Source organism: Cetorhinus maximus, chromosome 9 (genome assembly GCF_964194155.1).
Source record: "Cetorhinus maximus chromosome 9, sCetMax3.hap1.1, whole genome shotgun sequence".
In the NCBI taxonomy this organism is placed as follows: domain Eukaryota; kingdom Metazoa; phylum Chordata; class Chondrichthyes; order Lamniformes; family Cetorhinidae; genus Cetorhinus; species Cetorhinus maximus.
In genome coordinates, this window is record NC_135887.1 from 30,611,237 (window position 1) to 30,631,337 (window position 20,101).

General features: G+C 44.5%; 1 protein-coding gene across 1 annotated transcript in view; it reads left to right on the forward strand.

The window, feature by feature from the left end:
* Positions 1 to 20,101, forward strand: part of LOC144684543 (complement factor B-like) — a 71,829-nt gene that overhangs the window by 41,376 nt on the left and 10,352 nt on the right. The window contains exons 11-14 of the mRNA XM_078548446.1: positions 2,606 to 2,736; positions 12,758 to 12,860; positions 14,642 to 14,786; positions 19,131 to 19,216. Of these exons, the coding sequence (XP_078404572.1) occupies positions 2,606 to 2,736; positions 12,758 to 12,860; positions 14,642 to 14,786; positions 19,131 to 19,216 (465 nt within the window). The remainder of the gene's footprint in view (positions 1 to 2,605; positions 2,737 to 12,757; positions 12,861 to 14,641; positions 14,787 to 19,130; positions 19,217 to 20,101) is intronic.

Sequence of the window (20,101 nt, forward strand, 5' to 3'; positions counted from 1 at the left end):
GATTTCCAGCCAGTAAATTTATAAAGTCATTTTTTTATAAAGCATGGCTTCATAATATATATTGAATAAGGTTTATTGAACGCAAACCAGAATGGACAATTAAAAAGTAAACAAGCAGTTGAAAAGGTTCACTTATAAACAAGGCATTTGAAGGAATTCAAGGGGTACCACATGGACAACAGGTGCACCTATGAAGGAGAATAAACAATATTCAATCCCCATACGGTTGCTTGGAGTTATAATTTGCTCCAAGACAATCAGAGTATATGCTACACCCTCCAACTTTCTCAGTTATTAGTATCCTAATGTCTATATTTTCTGAATGTCCTAACTCTTCTGGTCCATGTCAATGGACAGACAATAAGCCAGAAATAACACTAACTAAATAAAAACCTTCGCTTACCTAACGGTGACAGCTATGGCAATGAAACATGATGGATTGATCTTGTTGGAACAGGGCATGACAGATTGTGTAGCCTTTAGTTAGACTTTTTCCTGCTTTAGCTCAAAAAACATTGTGTTGTAACTTGTGAAAGTATGAGCTGCTAAGTGAGAATTGTTATGATCCCAGCTGATGTTACTGCTGGTCAAGTCAGATCCCTGGGTGGAACCCAGCTTGATTGATCCGAACTTTTAAATTTTGTTTAGAAACATGGAGGGCAGCTATTGAACAGAGTCACAGGAGTCTGCTGGTGAACTTTTAAGAAAAGAATAAAACATTTGTAAAACAAGAAAAAGATTAACTATAATATGCTACTTCTTCACCCACAGCCATACCTTTACAGATATATACAGATTTGTAAGGATAACACAAGTTACAAAACCTATCTTATACTCTAATGTTCACAGTAAGTACATAGTCCATGTAAACCAATAGGTGACCTGTGGTCAGACACACCACACTCAAAAGCCAAGTGAAAGATGCTACCCCAGGCAGATGCTATGGATCCCCCATCAACTCCCCCAGACACTTGTCACACTGTGAGCCAACTGGTATCACGGAAATTCCGTCTTTCACATGAGATTTTCCAATCTCCACTCTCAAAGAACTCGCCTTGGAATCTTCTCCAAAATTACCCTTTCTTCAGAATGTCTTCAACAAGAATCTGCCTCCAGAGTTTTGATTTCTCCTTCCAATGTTCCTGTCCCCTGGATCATCACGTGCATTCAAGCTTTGCCTTCAATATGCTCTCTCAGCCATGCTAACAGAACATCACTGCTTCACAGGCCCGAATAAGGAGTCACCAACCATTGGCTGTCTCCTCAGTTTGTCTGGCTTCTTGCAAGCCAACTTTGCCTTGTTTCTGCTCTCTGCACTTTCTCTCTTTAATTCAGAGCCTTTTCCTCTGCTCCTTACTTTAACTTCACTAAACAGGATCTGTTCCAGATTCCTGTCCTCGCACTTTGACTTAACCGTCAACAGGACCTTTTCCTGTCCCACTCCAGGGTTTTTGGAGATTTCTTGTTTCCAAACTTGATGTCGAAATAAGGCTCATCAAAGGCATCCTGCGGGATAATGGCTACCCTGATCAGATCATTTTGCACTGTATATCACCTAAACTCATGAATGGGCCTAAGGCCATCACTTTCAGCCCTGAAACATGCCCTGTCTACCTCAGATTACCCTGTAAAGGCGAGGTACCTCAAAAATTTGAGCAACAGGTGAAGCTAGCTGTTTTATGCTGCTACTATGCAGTAACAACACAAGTATTCACCACTAACAGGATGCTGGTGTCAAGCTAAAAATACATTCTGCCTATCACACAAATGGGTAATGTGGTATATGAATTTCAGTGCCAGTGTGATGCTAGGTAGGCAGGCTGTACGCCCCAAAGACTGGCGGATCATATCAAACAGCATGTCCCTTCCGCTGTACGCAATGGGCAAGGTACACACTGTACCCAACTAGCCTGTGCTTACAAATCTCAAAACAGTGTCCAACATTAGATGTGATTCTGCGATTGGGCATTTGCTAAATAATCCTCAGTGTGCTAAGAATTCCACTGACAACCAATATACGATTGTCAGTTGGGTTCGCAGTGTGATGCATTCATGTGTACTGGAAGCTACACATATTAATACACAGACAGAAAGAACAGGTACACACATTGTGCCTGTTTCAGCTAAACAAAATAAGTGACAGCCGTTTGCTAGTTCATTCCTCAGGGCAATAACTTGACCAATCAGAGTCAAGCTGCCTGGTTTAACTTTCAAACAATGCTTGGTAGTTAACTGTCAGCCACCATCAACTGGCACATTCTCCATGGTAGCACGTCTACCAATCAGAGTCCACTTTCCAAACAGTCAGCACTCTCTTCTTGTACAGCATTAAATTGTTGTTCACTTTACACTTGGTATTCTTGCAAATCAGCAGACTTGTTGACTGTAGGAGAGAGTGCTATCACTTTAGATCTTCACAGTTGCTTCCCCTGGATTCCCTACTGAATGCCAGTGTTATTTACTAAAGTTAATTTAAATTGGACCAATGCAGAATATATGGATTCCAAGTTCAGTTCATTGCTTCATTGACATCCTGTCATTCCTGTTTTTGGTTGTACATTGGCAGAAGCTCAATTTCATTGAATTTTGCTTTTATCCTTCTTAGATAACTTACAGCCCTTTGATTGCGGCATCCAAGGGAATGTGATACAAAGACCCATTCAGAGAATACTTGGTGGTGTCGGATCGAAAGAATATGAGTGGCCATGGCAAGTCCTCATTGCTTTGCCAAAAAGAGTAAGTGAATATCTTTTAAAGCTCCCAATTAATGGAACGTGAAGAATGCGGTTAAATATGTCCATAAAGCATAACAACATCCTTCTGGCATCCACCAGTGTTTCCCTTTTACCTTTCACCCATTAATGACTTCTCCTTCTGGACCCAATCAACAGTGTTTCCTCTTCCATCAGTGTTTATGCCTCCAACACCATCTACAAATGCCACAGTGTTATTCCTTCCTTCCGACTCCCATTATCACTGTTTCCACATCCTTTCAAAGTTTTTCTTTCCAACACCACCTAGCTTCCCATTTTCAACTCCAAGCAATCATTAATTCTCTCCACTTTTCTCCTGAATTGAATCCCCTGTGACCTTTGTGTCTTTATGCACTTATTCCTTTCTGTATGGCTTCTTATTTGTACCAAATGTCTTATTCCTTCATAGGATTTTTTTTGGTGATTGAAAACTCAATTTAGCCAAATCAAACTTACTGAGAAGTGAGTTCCCTTAGAACACTTCTTAATCATGAGAATAATGAGGCCTTTCTGGAAGAGGCTGCTTCAGGAGACCAAAGAGTCTCCAATTAATGTTATACTTAAGAAAATGAGGGAGATCCCGAGGGATTACCACTTTCCTTCTTTCTTAAACTAGTGGTATCATTAAGTACTCTCCATGTCAGGTATAGCACAATCTAGATTCAGGCTACACTTCTACTCTAACTAGGTAGCTTGCCTGAACCAAACCTCAGAAGCAGAAGCTTTAATTCTCCAGTGCGACATTTGCATTGGCCAGCCATCTTTGGCCTTAAGGGGCATAAGATGAGGAGTAGACCATTCAGCCCCTCGAACCTGTTCCACTATTCAATGAGATCATGGCTAGTCTCCACCTCAAATCCATTCACCCACTTTTGCTCCATATCACCTTTATAATCTGATTAGGGCTCAAAACCTAAGATGAAATGTCAGTGTTTGTAACCCTTCGCATTAAAAAGACTTGAATTTATATATTGCTTTATCTCATCTTTCAGTAAAGCCTTTAAGTTCTTCACACGCAACAAATTACTTCCAAAATGTTATGTAGGCAAAAGCAGCAATTGTTTTATGCAAAGATTTTTCGTTGGTGTCATCTCCACCTCTGTCTGCCCTGTGCCACCCTTACACAAATCCAACCCATTATATCCATCATCCATTTTCTCCTCTGCTTCCCTCTCCTACTTTTCCCAATGATCTTCCCCTCCAATAACTGTCTCTGTTTACCATCTGCTCTAATGTGACTGAAGTATTGTATCTTTCTCTCTTTGATGTTAAGCATTAATTTCCTCTTTTCTCCAGCCACGTCCAGCACTTCCTCATTAGTCTTTCTATCCGCTGGGATGTGTGGAACATCCTCCTATGTGCCCACATCTCAAACGCATTCAGCTTATCAATAGTCTCTTTGTTGACTATTGCCAGGATTTTTCGTGCCCGCTGGCGCCGGGCGTGTTCGTTGGCTTGAGTGGACAATGTGGCAAGAAGGCCAAAAATTGGCTTCACGACGTCATGAAAACAATTTGCAATCGTCTGCTCAGCCCATTGATGGCAGGCTGCATTTCCAGTTATTGGACATTGGGAGCCTCATTATAATACATCTACATATCATTATAAGGCCAGCCCAATGAACTCATCCTCCCCATTGGATTGTCCGCCCACCTGCCGACATGTTTCACAACAGCATATATAAGACGTGCACCTGGCAGGCTGCACTTCGCTTGGGACTTCAAGGTTTGTTTGCCTACCTTGCTTCAGTCAGCCCTCTCAGTCATCAGCGCCAGACTTAACAGACAGCATCACATCATTTTTAGGGGGCTCACGGGTAAGGTCTCTACCTACCACATCAGCCATATGTGGGGGGCTTTTCAATGGCTGCAGGGCAAGGGCTTGCTTGGGGAAGGTGGAGAAGTGGCCTCAGGCAAGGGAAGAGGCTGGAAGTTGAGGGCTGTGCTGGGGAAGGGAGGTATCCCAAAGTATGTGTGGGGCACATTTTTATCTATGCAAGTGGAGGCAGCCTCCAGAGGACATGAGGCCAGATGGACATGTGAGGGTGTGGCCTGAATTTTACATTTGGCGGGCACACGCCATTTGCGGGCCTGGGAGTGGCCGAGTAATGGAATGCCGACCACAATCGGCCCCCGACAACGATTTCATGCTGGCTGACCAATTAATGGCCAGCCAGTGTGAAACATGCACTGAGAAGCTCAGCGCTGCCAGGATGGGGGCAGGAAGAGGGTGGCTGATAACGTCACCACGGGTGTGGGTGAGCGCTTCGAGAGAGCTCCCTGAAGAGAGACAGCTGCCTCAGGGAGCTGCAGACATTCAAATGATGAAATAAAGGGTTAAGAAGCTCAAGGAAAAATGTCCATGCATCACAATGAAGCACCTGAACATAGACCTCATAAAAGTGCTGCCCACAGATATTTATTTTTATTTTATTACATAACGAAGATTTCATCCTGTCCTTGGATGAGGTTTGATGAAAAGTGTAAAGGCCGCCTGGTCGATTCACCCATCTGCCAAACGGGAGGCAGTGGGAGAGGAGCGGGTGGCCTAGGTAAGATTTAAAAAGAGCGGCAGCTGAGAGTCAGGGCAGAGATTTAAAAAGAGCGGGATCTGAGAGTCAGAGTGGGGATTTAAAAAGAGTGGGAGCTGAGAGTCAGAGTGGGGATTTAAAAAGAGCGGGAGCTGAGAGTCAGAGCAGAGATTTGAAAAGAGTGGGAGCTGAGAGTCACAGCGGAGATTTAAAAAGAGCGGGAGCTGAGAGTCAGAGCGGAGATTTAAAAAGAGTGGGAGCTGAGAGTCAGAGTGGGGATTTAAAAAGAGCGGGAGCTGAGAGTCAGAGTGGGGATTTAAAAAGAGAGGGAGCTGAGAGTCAGAGTGGGGATTTAAAAAGAGTGGGAGCTGAGAGTCAGAGCAGAGATTTAAAAAGAGTGGGAGCTGAGAGTCAGAGCGGAGATTTAAAAAGAGCGGGAGCTGAGAGTCAGAGCAGAGATTTAAAAAGAGTGGGAGCTGAGAGTCAGAGCGGAGATTTAAAAAGAGCAGAGATTTAAAAAGAGCGGGAGCTGGACTCGGGGCTGAAAGCGGCACGAGGACAGAGCAAGAGTTATGGGGAGACTCAGCGCTGAAAGCAGCACAAGAGTTCCAGGGAGACTCAGCGCTGAAAGCGGCGCGAGAGTTCCAGGGAGACTCAGCGCTGAAAGCAGCGCGAGGACATCATGATTCAAAAAGTGATGCGATGCAGGGGAGGCAGCTGATTGGTAAGTAGGGTCAGGTGAATACTTCTACTTCTACTTTTTCTACTAATTAAACTGTTGCATTCCATTAGCTTAAACAAAATAAGGTGAGGACTTTGGACTGTAGTGGGCGTGTTTGGAGTGGAATAAGGCCCCTAGCATAATTAGTATTCTTTAAATGGAGTAACTAACGAGCTTAATCTAAGGGAAGTCATGGCAGCAGAGCTCACACCCATGGATATGCTCCTCCTGCACTATGTGGTAAGTCATGGACAGTCCAGTGTCCCTGGCGACTATGTGTGCAGGAAGTGTGTCCAGCTGCAGCTACTGGCTAACAGTATTTCAGAGCTGGAGCTGTGGTTGGATTCACTGTGGAGCATCCGCGATGCTGAGATTCTCGTAGACAGCACATTCAGTGAGGCGGTCACACCGCAGGTAAAGACTGAACAGGCAGAAAGGGAATGGATGACCACCAGGCAGAATAGAGGAAGGCAGGTAGTACTGGAGTCCCCTGTGGCCATCCCCCTCTCTAACAGATATACCATTTTGGATACTGTTGTGGGAGACGACTTCTCAGGGGAAAGCAGCAGGAGCCAAGTCCATGGCACCACAGGTGGCTCCACTGCACAAGAGGGGAGGAAGAAAAGTGGCAGGGCTATACTGAGAGGGGATTCAATAGTAACGGGAACAGACAGGCATTTCTGCAGCCGCAAAAGAGACTCCAGGGTGGTATTTTCCCTCCCTGGTGCCAGGGTCAAGGATGTCGCTGAGAGGCTGCAGGGCATTCCGAAGGGAGAGGGCGAACAGCCAGAGGTCATGGTACATATTGGTACCAATAACATAGATAAAAAAAAGGGATGAGGCCCTACAAGCTCTATAAGCTCCTAAATATAGGGAGTAAGGATGTAAATTAAAATGTAGGACCTCAAAGATGGTGACCTCAGGATTACTGCCAGTACCATGTGCTGGTGAGGGTAGAAATAGCAGGATATATAAAATGAATACGTGGCTGAAAAAATGGTGTAGGGGGGAGGGATTCAGACTCCTGGGACATTGGGACCGGTTATGGGGAAGGTGGGACCAGTACAAATAGGACGGGTTGCATCTGCGCAGGACCAGGATCAATGTCCTCAGGGGGGTCTTTGCTAGTGCAGTTGGGGAGGGTTTAAACTAGAATGGCAGGGAGACAGAGGAGGGGGAAACAAGGATAGAAACAAAAGACAGAAAAGTAAGAAGCAAAAGTGGAAGGCAGAAAAAAACAAGGGTGAAAAACAAATGGGACCATAGTGCAAAATAAAGCTAAGATGACTAACAAGGTTAAAAAGATAGTCTAAAGGCAATGTATCTTAATGCACGGAGCATTTGCAATAAGGTAGACGAATTAACAGTGCAAATAGATACAAACTGTTATTATATAGTTGCAATTATAGATACATGGCTGCTGGGTGACCAAGGATGGGAACTGAACATCCAGGGGTATTCAATATTTAAGAAGGACAGACAAATAGGGCAAGGAGGTGGGGTAGCAGTGTTAGAAAAGGAGGAAATCAATGCAATAGTGAGGAAGGACAATGGCTCGGAAAATCAAGTGGAACCTGTTTGGGTGGAGATAAGAAACACCAAGGGGCAGAAAATGTTGGTGGGGGTTGTCTATAGGCCCCCAAACAGTAATGGAAATGTAAGGGAAGGCTTTAAGCAAGAATTTAGAGATGCATGCGATAAGGGTACAACTGTAATCATGGGTGACTTTAATCTACATATAGATTGGACAAATCAAACTAGCAATAATACTGTGGAGGAGGATTTCCTGGAGTGTGTATGTGATAGTTTTTTTAGACCAATACATTGAGGAACCAACTAGAGAGCAGGCTATCTTAGACTGGGTATTGTGCAATAAGAAAGGATTAATTAACAGTCTTGTTGTGTGGGGTCCCTTGGGGAAGAGTGACCATAAAATGATAGAATTGTTCATTAGGATGGAGAGTGAAGAAGTTGAATCCGAAACTAGGGTCCTGAATCTAAATAAAGGGAACTATGAGGATATGATGTATGAGTTGGCAATGATGGATTGGAGAACCTTACTAAAAGGGTTGACAGTAGATAGGCAATGGTCAATATTCAAGGAATGTATGCATGAATGGCAACACTTTTTCATTTCTGTCTGATGTAAAAAAAAAGGAAAGGTGGCTCAACCATGGCTTACAAAAGAAATTAGGGATAGTATTAGATCCAAAGAGAAGACACATAAAATTGCCAGGAAAAGCTGCAAATCTGAGGATTGGGAGCAGTTTAGAATTCAGTAAAAGTGGACAAAAAGATTGATCAAGAAGGGAAAAATGGAGTATGAGAGTAAACTTGCAAGGAACGTAAGAACTGACGGTAAAAGCTTCTATAAATATGCGAAGAGAAAAAGATTAGCAAAGACAAACGTAAGTCTCTTACAGTCAGAAACGGGGGAAATTATAATGGGGAACAAAGAAATGGCAGAAGAATTGGACATATATTTTGATTCTGTCTTAACAAAAGAGGACACAAATAATTTCCCAGAAATGTTAGGGAACTAAGGGCCTAGTGACAGGGAGGAATGGAAGAAAATCAGCATTAGTAAAAAAATGATGCTAAAGAAATTAATGGGGTTAAAGGCTGAAAAATCCTCAAGACCTGATAATCTACACCCTAGAGTACTAAAGGAAGTGGCCCTGGAAATATTGGATGTATTGGGTGGTCATCTTCCAAAATTCTATAGACTCTGGAGCAGTTCCTACAGATTGGAGGGTGGCAAATGTAACCCCACTATTTAAAAAGGAGGGAGAGAAAAAACAGAAAATTACAGATCAGTTAGCCTAACATCAGTAGTGGGGAAATGCTGGAGTCTATTATAAAAGACATGGTAACAGAACACTTGGAAAGCATTAATGGGATTAGACAAAGTCAGCATGGGTTTATGAAAGGGAAATCATGCTTAACTAATCCACTGGAGTTTTTTTGAGGGTGTAACTAGTAGAATAGATAAGGGAGAACCAGTGGATGTGGTGTATTTGGATTTCCAGAAGGCTTTTGATAAGGTCCCACATAAGAGGCTAGTGGGCAAAATTAAAGCAAATGGGATTGGGGGTAATATAGTGGAATGGATTAAGAATTGATTGACAGACCGGAAACAGAGAGTGGGAATAAATGGGTATTTTTCTGGGTGACAGGCAGTGACAAGTGATGTACCGCAGGGATCAGTGCTTGGGCCCCAGCTATTCATGATATATATAAATGACTTGGATGAGGGAACCAAATGCAAGATTTCCAAGTTTGCTGATGACACAAAACTGGGCGGGGTTGTGAGGAGGATGCAAAGAGGCTTCAGGACGATTTAGACAAGTTGTGTGTGTGAGCAAACACATGGCAGATGCAGTATAATGTGGATAAATGTGAAGTTATACACTTCAGTGTGAAAAACAGAAAGACAGAGTATTATTTAAGTGGTGATATATTGGGAAATGTGGATGTACAAAGGGATCTGGGTGTCCTTGAACACCAGTCAATGAAAGTAAATAGGCAGGTGCAGCAAGCAATTAGGAAGGTAAATGGTATGTTGACCTTCATTGCAAGAGGATTTGAGTTCAGAAGCCCTCCTGCAGTTATACACAGCCTTGGTGAGACCACACCTAGAGTATTGCATGCAGTTTTGGCCTCCCTACCTAAGAAGGGATATACTTGCTGTAGGGGGAGTGCAGCGAAGGTTCACTAGGCTGATACTGGGGATGGCAGGACTGTCGTATGAGGAGAGGTTGGTTTGACTGGGCCTGTACTCACTAGAGTTTAGAAGAATGAGAGGGGACCTGATTGAAACGTATAAAATTCTAACAGGGCTGGACAGACTGGAAGCAGGGAAGATGTTTCCCCTGGTTGGGGAGTCCAGAACCAGGGGCCACATTCTCAGGATACAGGGCAGGCCATTTAGGACTGAGATGAGGAAAAGTTTCTTCACTCAGAGGGTGGTCAACCTGTGGAATTCTCTACCGCAGAAGGCTGTGGAGGTGGGTCACTGAGTATATTCAAGAAAGAAATTGATAAATTTTTGGATATTAGGGGCATCAAGGGGTATGGAGAGAAAGCGGGAATATGGCATTGAGATAGAGAATCAGGCATGATCATATTGAATGGCGGAGCAGGCTCGAAGGGCCAAATGGCCTACTCCTGCTCCTACTTTCTATGTTTCTATGTAAGGTTAGACGGGCCATGAAAAATCAGAGACAATTGTGCTGTTAATGGGCTTAACTGCCCTCTTTATTGTTGGCGGGCGCGCATCTGACTTTTGTGCGCATCCGCCGAGTGAAATATCATGCAAGTGCGCAATGACTTCGGGTCGCTCACCCGACATCATCTCGCACAATTTTACACCTGATCAGGTCGGGCGTGCGCCCGTCTGTAGGACATAAAATTCTGCCCTATGTGTGTGAGAATGGGTGGTGATGTCCCTTGATCTGGCAGTGAGTAAGATGCCAGTGAATGTGTGATGGGTTTGAGTGTGTGAGTTTAGAGTGATGAGATGCTTGCCTTACCCTGGCGGCACGGATGAGATCATTCATCCTCTTCCTGCATTGAATGGCCAACCTCTTCTGTGCAGCTTTGGCACTGATCACCACTGCCATCGTCTACCAAGCTGGAGTGGTAATGTAGCTGCCCCTCCTGCAGCCAGAGCAGGGGCCGTGGACATCACAGCGGGTTTCCACAGTGTCCAAAAGGTGCTCAAGGTCTGCAGTCTTCTTGCCTTTTGTCTTCTTTGCTGCAGTCCTGGAAGCACTGAGCACGTCTTTACTTTAAATGTGGTACCTGGCGTGATGAAGTGATGAGGTGATGGCGTGGCAGGCCAATCGGAGCCCGCCACCATGGAAATGTTGTGTATCCCGGGAATGCATAATTAATGCGGTGGGTTTGGGATGATACAGCGTGAAAAGCCACCATTGCGGCCAGCGGATAAAATGTTTTTCCTGCCCGCTACCGCATGTAGTGCAAATCTGGAATGATTCTGCCCTATGTCTCTGAGGTGAATAACATAGATGACAAGATTTGGCACCTCACCATTCATTTCCAAAGATTCAGGTTCAGTTTCTTTGATGTTAACGCATCCTTCATTCTGACAACGCTGGCCTTGGCTATCTCAATTCTCCTTCAGATCTTACAATCTTTCTCCAATTAGCAGTGATAATTTGCCCAAGGTATGTGAACATTTTCACTTGGTCCAGGACTTATCCATTTACTTTCATTTTCACAACCGGGGTTAGGTCTCTGCTTATCACCACTTTGTCACATTCGTTCTTAATCCATGTTCCTCGCTTCATTTACAATTTCCTGCAGTGCCTCTTCTGACTCTGTAATCAGTGCAGTGTCATCGGCCTATCTCAAGCTGCTAATGTTCAACGCCCCAATGTTACAACCTGGTAGATCTTCTGTCTCTGAAGATAGCTTCAGTAAACTGGCTGGGGACATAACACATCCCTGGTACACTCCTCTTTTATTGGGAAGCTGTCTGACAAGCCACTATCAAGTCTCACCACTACTGATTGATTCCGAGATAGATTCCGAATTATGCTTTTATCATTTCTGTTAGTTTTGAGTTATGCTTAAGCACTCCATTATTTTCCGATGGTAGACTCTATCATTGTCTATAAAACATACACAGATTTTTGCACTTCCAGGTACCTTTCAATGACTGCTCTCAAGTTAATGATGCCCTGCCTTCCTTTCTTTGGTTTGAATCCTGACTGCCTCTGTTCCTATAGACTGGTCATATCTTTCCAAAATGATTATTAGAATCATCTTCGTCATATGGCTCATGAGGCTTATTGTCCTGTGCTCTGAACACTCTAGGGCTTTAGGTTTCTTTGAGAGCTTGATGAACACTGACTGAATAAGATCCTCAGGTAGGAATCCTGTTCTGTAAATGTTGAAGCAGAGCTCTGTCAGTATCCCAATGTTAACATCATTCCGAGCTTTCAGTCATTCGATTTCAGGTGCTTTCCTCACTGTCATCTTTTTGATCGCTGTGTTGACTTCTGCCTCAATTATCTCTTGTCCTTCTCTTCCCTCTGATGGTACCAATTCACTTCTGTATTCATTGTCATCTAGCTGTCTGGTGTACTTCACCCATCATTTCTCTGCACTTTCTTTTCAAAGAGAAGTTCTCCCTCTTTCCTCCATAGATATACATCCTCTCTTTTTAGTTATTCTTTTCTTCCTATCTGTCAATGCTTTAACTTTCACATGCAATGCTCTCAGTTTGTGCTTCTATTTCCTTGCAGTGGTCTTCATAGCACTCTTACTTGGCCTTTCTACATGCCTTTCTGATCTGTTTTTCTATTTTGCCATATTTTTCTTTATTGTTCTTATTCTGTCTCTCCATCATAACTAATATTTCATCATTCATCCCTTTCTGATATTTCCTCCTCTCTTTCCTGGGGACTGCCTCAGTTACTGCATGTTTCATGCTCTGTTTCAAAGCATAGTAAGATCCCACAAACAACAGTGAGATTACCAGCCAGTTAATCATTTTTTAGTTGGCCGTGGGGAAAATGTTGCTCAGGGCACCTAGCTCTCTTTTAAATAGTGCCCTGATATCCTCCACATTTACTCAAAACAGTTAGATGGAGTCTCCGTTTAATTTCCAAAGATGGTATCTCGGACGATGGAGCACTCCCTCCGTAGTCACTGGCCAATTGGCCTGAATTTTATCTTCAAGTTGTTCTGCCAATTACTTTTATTTTCTGTCATTTCTCTGTATAGGAATTTTGTGGTGGTTCAATCATCTCAAGACACTGGATTCTCTCTGCTGCACATTGTGTTAATGATACTGTAGGAAAGATAAGTAACTTGACTATCTCAACTGGTAAGAATCAGACTTTTTATTTAAAGCTTTTTCCAGTTCTTCAAGAAACGAGTTAGTTTGTCAGTCAGGCTTATTTGGTAGCATTCTCACCTCTGAATTCAATTAGTTAGGGGACAAAGCCCAACTCTAGGATTTCAGCACATGTTCTAGCTGATCATTCATTGCAACCCTGAGGGAGTGCTGCATTGTCAGAGGTGCCATATTTTGGATGAGACATCAAACTGAGGCTTAAAGCATCAGGGAATGCAGAAGATGTCATGAAATGCCATTTGACTGAATGGAAAATCTTATAGGGTTGCCAACTGTGATTAAATGTATTTCTGGAGGTTTCGTCACATGACTTGCCTCCCCCCAACCCTCAATGCTCGAGCCATTAGTCGGCCAACACATCCATCCTTGTGACGCACTGCCTTCCTATACCAATTGGAAAGCAAAAAGACTCATTACCCAATTGGATGATGCTTGACTGTCAGCCAAACAGCCTTCTTTCCCAATTTTCAATATTTTTATATCTGGTAAAGAGAAATGTTCAAAGAAAATGACATTTTTAAAAAAAACTTTTATAATGTCCCCATGATTTTTCTCCAGGGTTGCACAAAGCAGTGTCCTGAAGATTATTCTTCAATTTATGGAGACTCCGGGCCAATCCTGGAGGATTGGTAACCCTAAATTCTTATGACGTCCCGGCGCCACGACCCCCCCAACCACCCCCCAGCCCAAAAACATCAAAAGCAAATTGTCTGGCCAGTCATTGTGTATGTATGTGATCTTGCTGTTGCAGTATTTACGTACATAATAACATAATACTCCTAAGTAACCCATCAGTTATGAAGTTGTTTGGAATGACCGGAGGATCTGATGTCTACAATTCTTTCTTTCTATATGATCTGCACTAGATATGTAGGAACAGGTATTCCTCTCCAACACATTTGTAGAATGCTCATTCCCTGACCATGTCAAAAAGGGGACATGGTCTCTGCTCCCTTCGCACTAACCAAAATATTTCTGGGGAACCCCTGAGGGAAAGGTGGAGTGTTTGCACTTGGGGCAGTTTCAAGCAAGGATCAACAAAGGAAATGATGCAGGAGAGTTGTAAGCCGTCCTTCCTCCTCATTTTCTTCAAGGATTTCCAGACAAGCTCCCAAACACAGGGGCAACTTAGAAGTTGCTGGTGGGCCTTGCACCTCTTGTCTTCCCCTGTTGTGATCAGAGTGTGCGCAGATAGGAGACTTCAGAGAGCAGGCAGCTCTCTGAAGGCCAAGGTGGTCCAGAAGGATGAGTAACTTTGCTATTTTTTAGAATAAACAAGGCCCCAGTGGATTGGTGCTCAAGGCCTTATGGCTGTTGTGTATCAGAACCATTATGACCTTTCAGGACCTTTCAGGATTTCTGCCATTCCCTGCCAGCCAACCCCCTCCAGTCTATCTGGGGGGGGCAGACCCATGTCAAAGAGCAGAGACCTGGGTAACGTTTGACCAATGGACACTCAGGCAGTTGCAGATTATGTCAATTCTGATGCACCCAGTCTGACATGTTGAGTAGAGATGGAGATGAAGACTGGAGCCATGATTTCCCTGCAATTAATTGGTGTCTATGTTTCTCTTTTACCAATTATCACACCTTTAATCAAAATATAACACAAAGGTGCTTTGAGCTGTCAGTTTATCACAGGGAGTGTCGGTAGGAATAACAAAGGGGTTCTTATATAAACTGTGTACAAGGGGATCGATTCTGACCTTGGTCTGAGAGATGGAAATTAATCCCCGAATCTTTCCTTTCAGGTTCAACCAAAAGAAGGGAATGGTTGCAAAGATTGATTGTGGAAAAAGTGATTATCCATGACAATTTTAGCATACCCTCAGAGATGAACAATGACATTGCCCTTTTGAAGACTAAAGATCCCATCATATTCAACTCTCGTGTCAGGTACTGAACACTCACTAAAGGTATTAGAATGTCAAAAGTTTGTTTGAACACTTCATTGGTGAGAAGAGCAAAATAGAAAATGAAGGAGGAATGACCTATTAAAAGATAAATGCCTTGACGATGGGATGCTTTGAGGTGCTTAATCATAAAGATCACGGCATGGAAGGAGGCCATTCGACCCTTTGTGTAAATACTGACCTTTTGGTAGAGTAGTCCAAAGCCAGTGGCATGCTCTCTCAATAATTTGTTATCAGGGGTATTTGTTTGGCTGGGGAAAGATGGTGTATTGTTGTATCAGGAGAGGGGTGCCTTTTCTGGAGAAGGAAACATTAAGGGTACAAAATGATATTGTCCTGATTTTTGGGCATGGGGCACGTGCCCATGCCCGTTCAGGTTGAGTAGTGTAAGACACAAATTTGGCCTGCCCACCTCATCTGCAAGATTTCTGGACAAGAACCTGGGCCGCCATCTCCACGTTGACCGATACCAGCAAATGTTGTATACAGCAGGAGGCACCAGTAACGTTGTTTGCAGAACACATGGTGCAGACAACCTACTTATTCTTAAAGGCAAGCTGTATCTCAAAGGGCAGGTGAAAAAAAATGAGTGCCACAGTAGAAATTGTTGTAAAATGAGCACCAGGGCAGACAGAGTGATCCAGATTAACAGATGGGGGAATTAGTGCTGCAGGTAGGCAGGAGGAGAGACCCCATACTTCTCCAAGGGGTGGTGGGGAGGCAGGAGACCCTCAAGGACCACCCATAGAAGGGAATGGGAGCAGTGACCAGGGAAGTCAGTTGCCCAAGCCTGGACTGAGGACCTTGCAGGAGTGCCACAAAAGGACCAATGACCTCATGTGGTCAAGGTCAGTGAGTACATCTTCACATGAGATCTCCTACCCACTAAACCAACTATCTCCCATGTTGCTCAATGCACCACACCCCCATCACTCACCCAGCGCCAGTCCCTGACACTCAGAACTCACACCTAACATCCAAATAGTCCACCTCACCCTCACACACTTTCCAATGCTGCCAACCTTACACCCACCACTCACTGCGTCCACATACCTCCAGCTATTCAGCTATAGTAGACACATCACCGAAACGCTGTGTAACACAGTCATTGATATTCAGTCCTCTCTCTTGGAGGATAAAGTTGCACACAACAGAAGAGAGCAGAGCAGGACTGATGGGATGGATACCGAGCCCTATGGAGGAGATTGCTCTCAGCATCATGCTGCTACTGTGATGCTGAGAACATTGAGGATAGCAGTATCTTCCTGCCTAATGCACATTCTCATCCTGCTGTCTGGCACCATAAGCAATCTGCTGATGGTGTGATCCCCACCTCAATCCCCTTCTCTCACACCAAACTTCACCTTCTAATTTCCTGCTTTCAGATACCCAAGAACTGCTACCTGCCCAGCCACAGGAACATAAGTGAGGAGGGAGAGCAACAGCATAGCACTGATGAAGAGTCCCCGCCACTTAATCAGACTCGTGCAGCCACCAGCTCAGATACTGCACTTACCTTGGCAGCTAGTATAGAGTTGGGATCAGCATGTGTCGAGTTACCTGGGCATAAATGTGCTGAAGCCAGGACAGGGATATAGGGTGGTTTGTTTGCCAGTTTGCCACAGTGAGGTGGCAGACAAGCGCTACTGTAGAAGGCTCAGATGAGGACTTCGCTCTGGCTGCATACAAGAGAACACTGAATGGGCATGCACACTGAGATGCTGGTGTATTGGTTGGCCTGCCATCAGCCTCCTCTCACTGTGAAGGAGTGTGGAGGAATCAGCCTCTAAGTTGGCAGAAGGCATGACATGGAGCTGTCCCTCTCTGCATCTTCTACTCCATTTCACTGTTGTGCTAAAGAACCAAAAGCATTGGTATTGCTGCCTCCATATCTGTTGCAGCTTTTGTGTGGACAGATCACCTACTCCTCTGCTCTCCCTGGTGGGGATGTGGCAACACTTTCCAATAAATACATCAAAACACCTCCAAGAACAATGCTGAGCACTTTGAGGCCAGTAGAGAAAGCTCCGTAAATTTCACTTACTTGCCATCAGGGTGTCTGTCCCTTTAAATAATGCTACTGCTGGGCCCGTCTTGCTACTTCACTCTTCTTTTTACTTTTCTGGGTAGCACATGTGTTGCTAGGACCTGCATTTCCAAAATTTGGCATCCTGGCCTCATATCAGCTAGTTGGGCTGTGTGACATCAGGATTTATACCGTTTCCATGTATTCAGAACTGCTCTCTGTGTCCACTCATATCAATGTTGAGCACCCCATGAGCAGGAACAGGGTGCTAAGCCCACCATTTTAACTTCCCTACCCCCCCTATTTACGCCAGGCAGAGGGAACTAACAGATGGAATTTTCTCTTTTAAAAGTTTTCGGACATCGGGACTATTTCCTTGTCCTGACCCTACACAGATCAGAGGTGCATCAACAAGGGATTCTTCCAGGAGGTGGCCAATTAAGACAACACCTCTACATTCACCGTCCAATTAAGGACAGTGAGCGGGTTCCCAAGGCAGGAGCATGGTCCAGTGGAGGCCAGCAGTCCTCATTGTGAGACCAGTGGACATGCTGCTGAGGGCCAGACTGATGGAGTAGCAGGGAGGCACTGCAGCCACCTTTATGGTCAGGATGGATGCAAAGTTCACTGCATATGGTCATTGGAGACATCGATCTCCAAGATATCTTCATTCAATGATAAGGCTGCATTATGGGCTGTCAGCAGCCTTGCCGTTTGCTGCTGGTGAGCTCTTCAACAACCTCAAAAGTAATGAGACTCTGACCTCCCAATGTGAGGCTGCTTCCTTACAGCTGCTGGGGAGTGGACACAGCAGACAGCCCATTCAGAGGGTCCCAACACAACAGGGGGTCCCAATACAACAGGGAGCCCTCACGCAGCAGGGTATGTTTTTATATTCATACATAGGATGTGGGCTTCGCTGGCTGGGCCAGCATTTATTGCCCATCCCTAGTTGCCCTTGAGAAGGTGGTGGTGAGCTGCTGCCTTGAACCGCTGCAGTCCCTGTGGTGTAGGTACACCCACAGTGCTGTTAGGGAGGGAGTTCCAGGATTTTGACCCAGTGACAGTGAAGGAACAGTGATATATTTCCAAGTCCAGACATAGCTGGGGGTCCCAACAATACGGGACAGGTCCCGACACAGCAATTGGGGGGAGGGTGCTACTGATACAACAGGGGGGGCCCGGCACAAAAGGGGGTCCCAACACAGCAGTGGGGGGGGGCGGTGCAGTGCCTTGCTTGCAAGATTCCAGCTGCATCCAAAAATAGAGGCTAATTGCCCTTTGATTAGCCTTGATTGAAAACCACCGATATAGGCTGCCACTCGGAGCCTGACTCCGGAAAAATCTGGTGGATGTGGGAACATGTCAGGCAGCCGACCTGATGAGTCGCATTCCAATTTTCCCCGCCATCCCATCTCCAAACCCATCACGGCTGGCCTGGGGAAGATTCCATCCAACGTCTCCCCCCTCGATGTTCATATGTAAACCCAGTGGTTCTCAAAGTGTGGTCCACGGACCACTGGTGGTCCACATGGGCCCTGCAGGTGGTCCAAAATGCAAGGCACTGACGCGCAATCCCACGGCCGATGCTGTACAAGAGAGCAGGCCAGATCCCTCATCCTCACTACTCATGGGACATCACACAACCAGACCTTCAAGGGCCCACTGGACCCAAAGCAATGTGGTTCACTCCTAACTGCCCTCTGAAATGGACTACAAGCCACTCAGTTCAAGGGCAATTAGGGATGGGCAACAATTGCTGACCTTGCCAGTGACACCCACATCCCATGAAAGAATAAATAAGAAAAAAATTATTTCTCCTGAATGAATGGCATGTGTTGTCATTAGCACAAGCAACAAAAATGTAGTTTTATAATTAAGGTTTATGTTACTATTGATTTTGTCTGATCAATCCAGATGTAAGATTTGTATAGTTTCTCAGAAGAAGTATTATGATGAGTTTCTAACACTATTTAGAATGTTTCAGATAAACACGTTCTCCTGTATGTTTATAAAGTATTTAGGCTTTTGTTTCTGGCATGGATTAATATTTTAGTTATATTTAACAAACAAAATTTATGTAAGTAAATTTATTATAATCAGAAGTGAAAAAGCAGTGAAATGTTTATTGTTTCCATAAGTTCCCATTAATCCTGATGAGCTTTCTTTCTGCGGTGCCGAGCGAGAGCAGGTGGGTAGGATCTGTCGGTGGTTCACGGGGCCTTTTGCCCCACCCAAGGGTCAGTGGATGAAAGGATTTGAGAACGAAGCTGAACCAGTCCATCGGTTTATATCTTGCAGACCTGTTTGTCTGCCTTGCACAAAGAAGAGCGCGGAGCTCCTTTCCTCAGCAGTGGGCAGCTGGGATGAAACATGTCACCTCGAAGGTAATGCAATTTCCCAAGCTTCTTCCTTAACAAAGAAACCTCAGGCGGACCAATAGCTACCACCAGAAACAGTCAGATCAGGTGTTATATTATGATTCGTGTACATCTTGTTGTTACACATTTTCTCCATTCTCTCCGGTTCAGCTTCACTAGTCTCTCCCCCGTTAGTGGAAATAGCGTCCATTAGGATGGGTGATTTACCTTTGCTCTTCAGCAGTTAATACAATGCAGTGATCTAGGTGTCAGGGCAATGAACACTATGTGAACTGACTACTATAATCTCTCACATAGAAAAAAGAGAGAACTTACCTTTATCTACATTTACAGAGTTACAAGCTCACACCTACATTTCTCCTATCTTTGGGAAGGTTGTGTGCTCTGGCTAAACGTGGCCAATTTTAAACCATCTTTGCTTGTAGTTTTTACATATAATATCTGAACAAAAAGAATAATATTTACAGAGAATTTCATCCCATTCCAAAACACTCCACATAACATAGGAAAGAATAGAACACACTATCTCTGTTCGTGGGCTAAATTCCTTTTTGTGACTAGCAAATCTCTGAAACTTTGGGCTGCACTTTCACGGAGTGTGGGAGACTCTGCGGACCTTTTAAACAGGGCAGACAAGACCTGATTCTAGGATCCCCGGCCCCATTCCCGACACCCCCAACTTGCGCCAAGGTTGGATAAGGATGCGAACTGGCATAGGTCATGAGCCTGCACAGTGCACTCCTGACCTGCCCAGTTCCATTGTGGAGATAGGCATCTCCTAGCCCTGCATAATTTAATGGAGTCAGGCAAGATTTTTAAGGATAAAAGCAAAATACTGCGGATGCTGGAAATCTGAAACAAGAACAGAAAATGCTGGAAAAACTCAGCAGG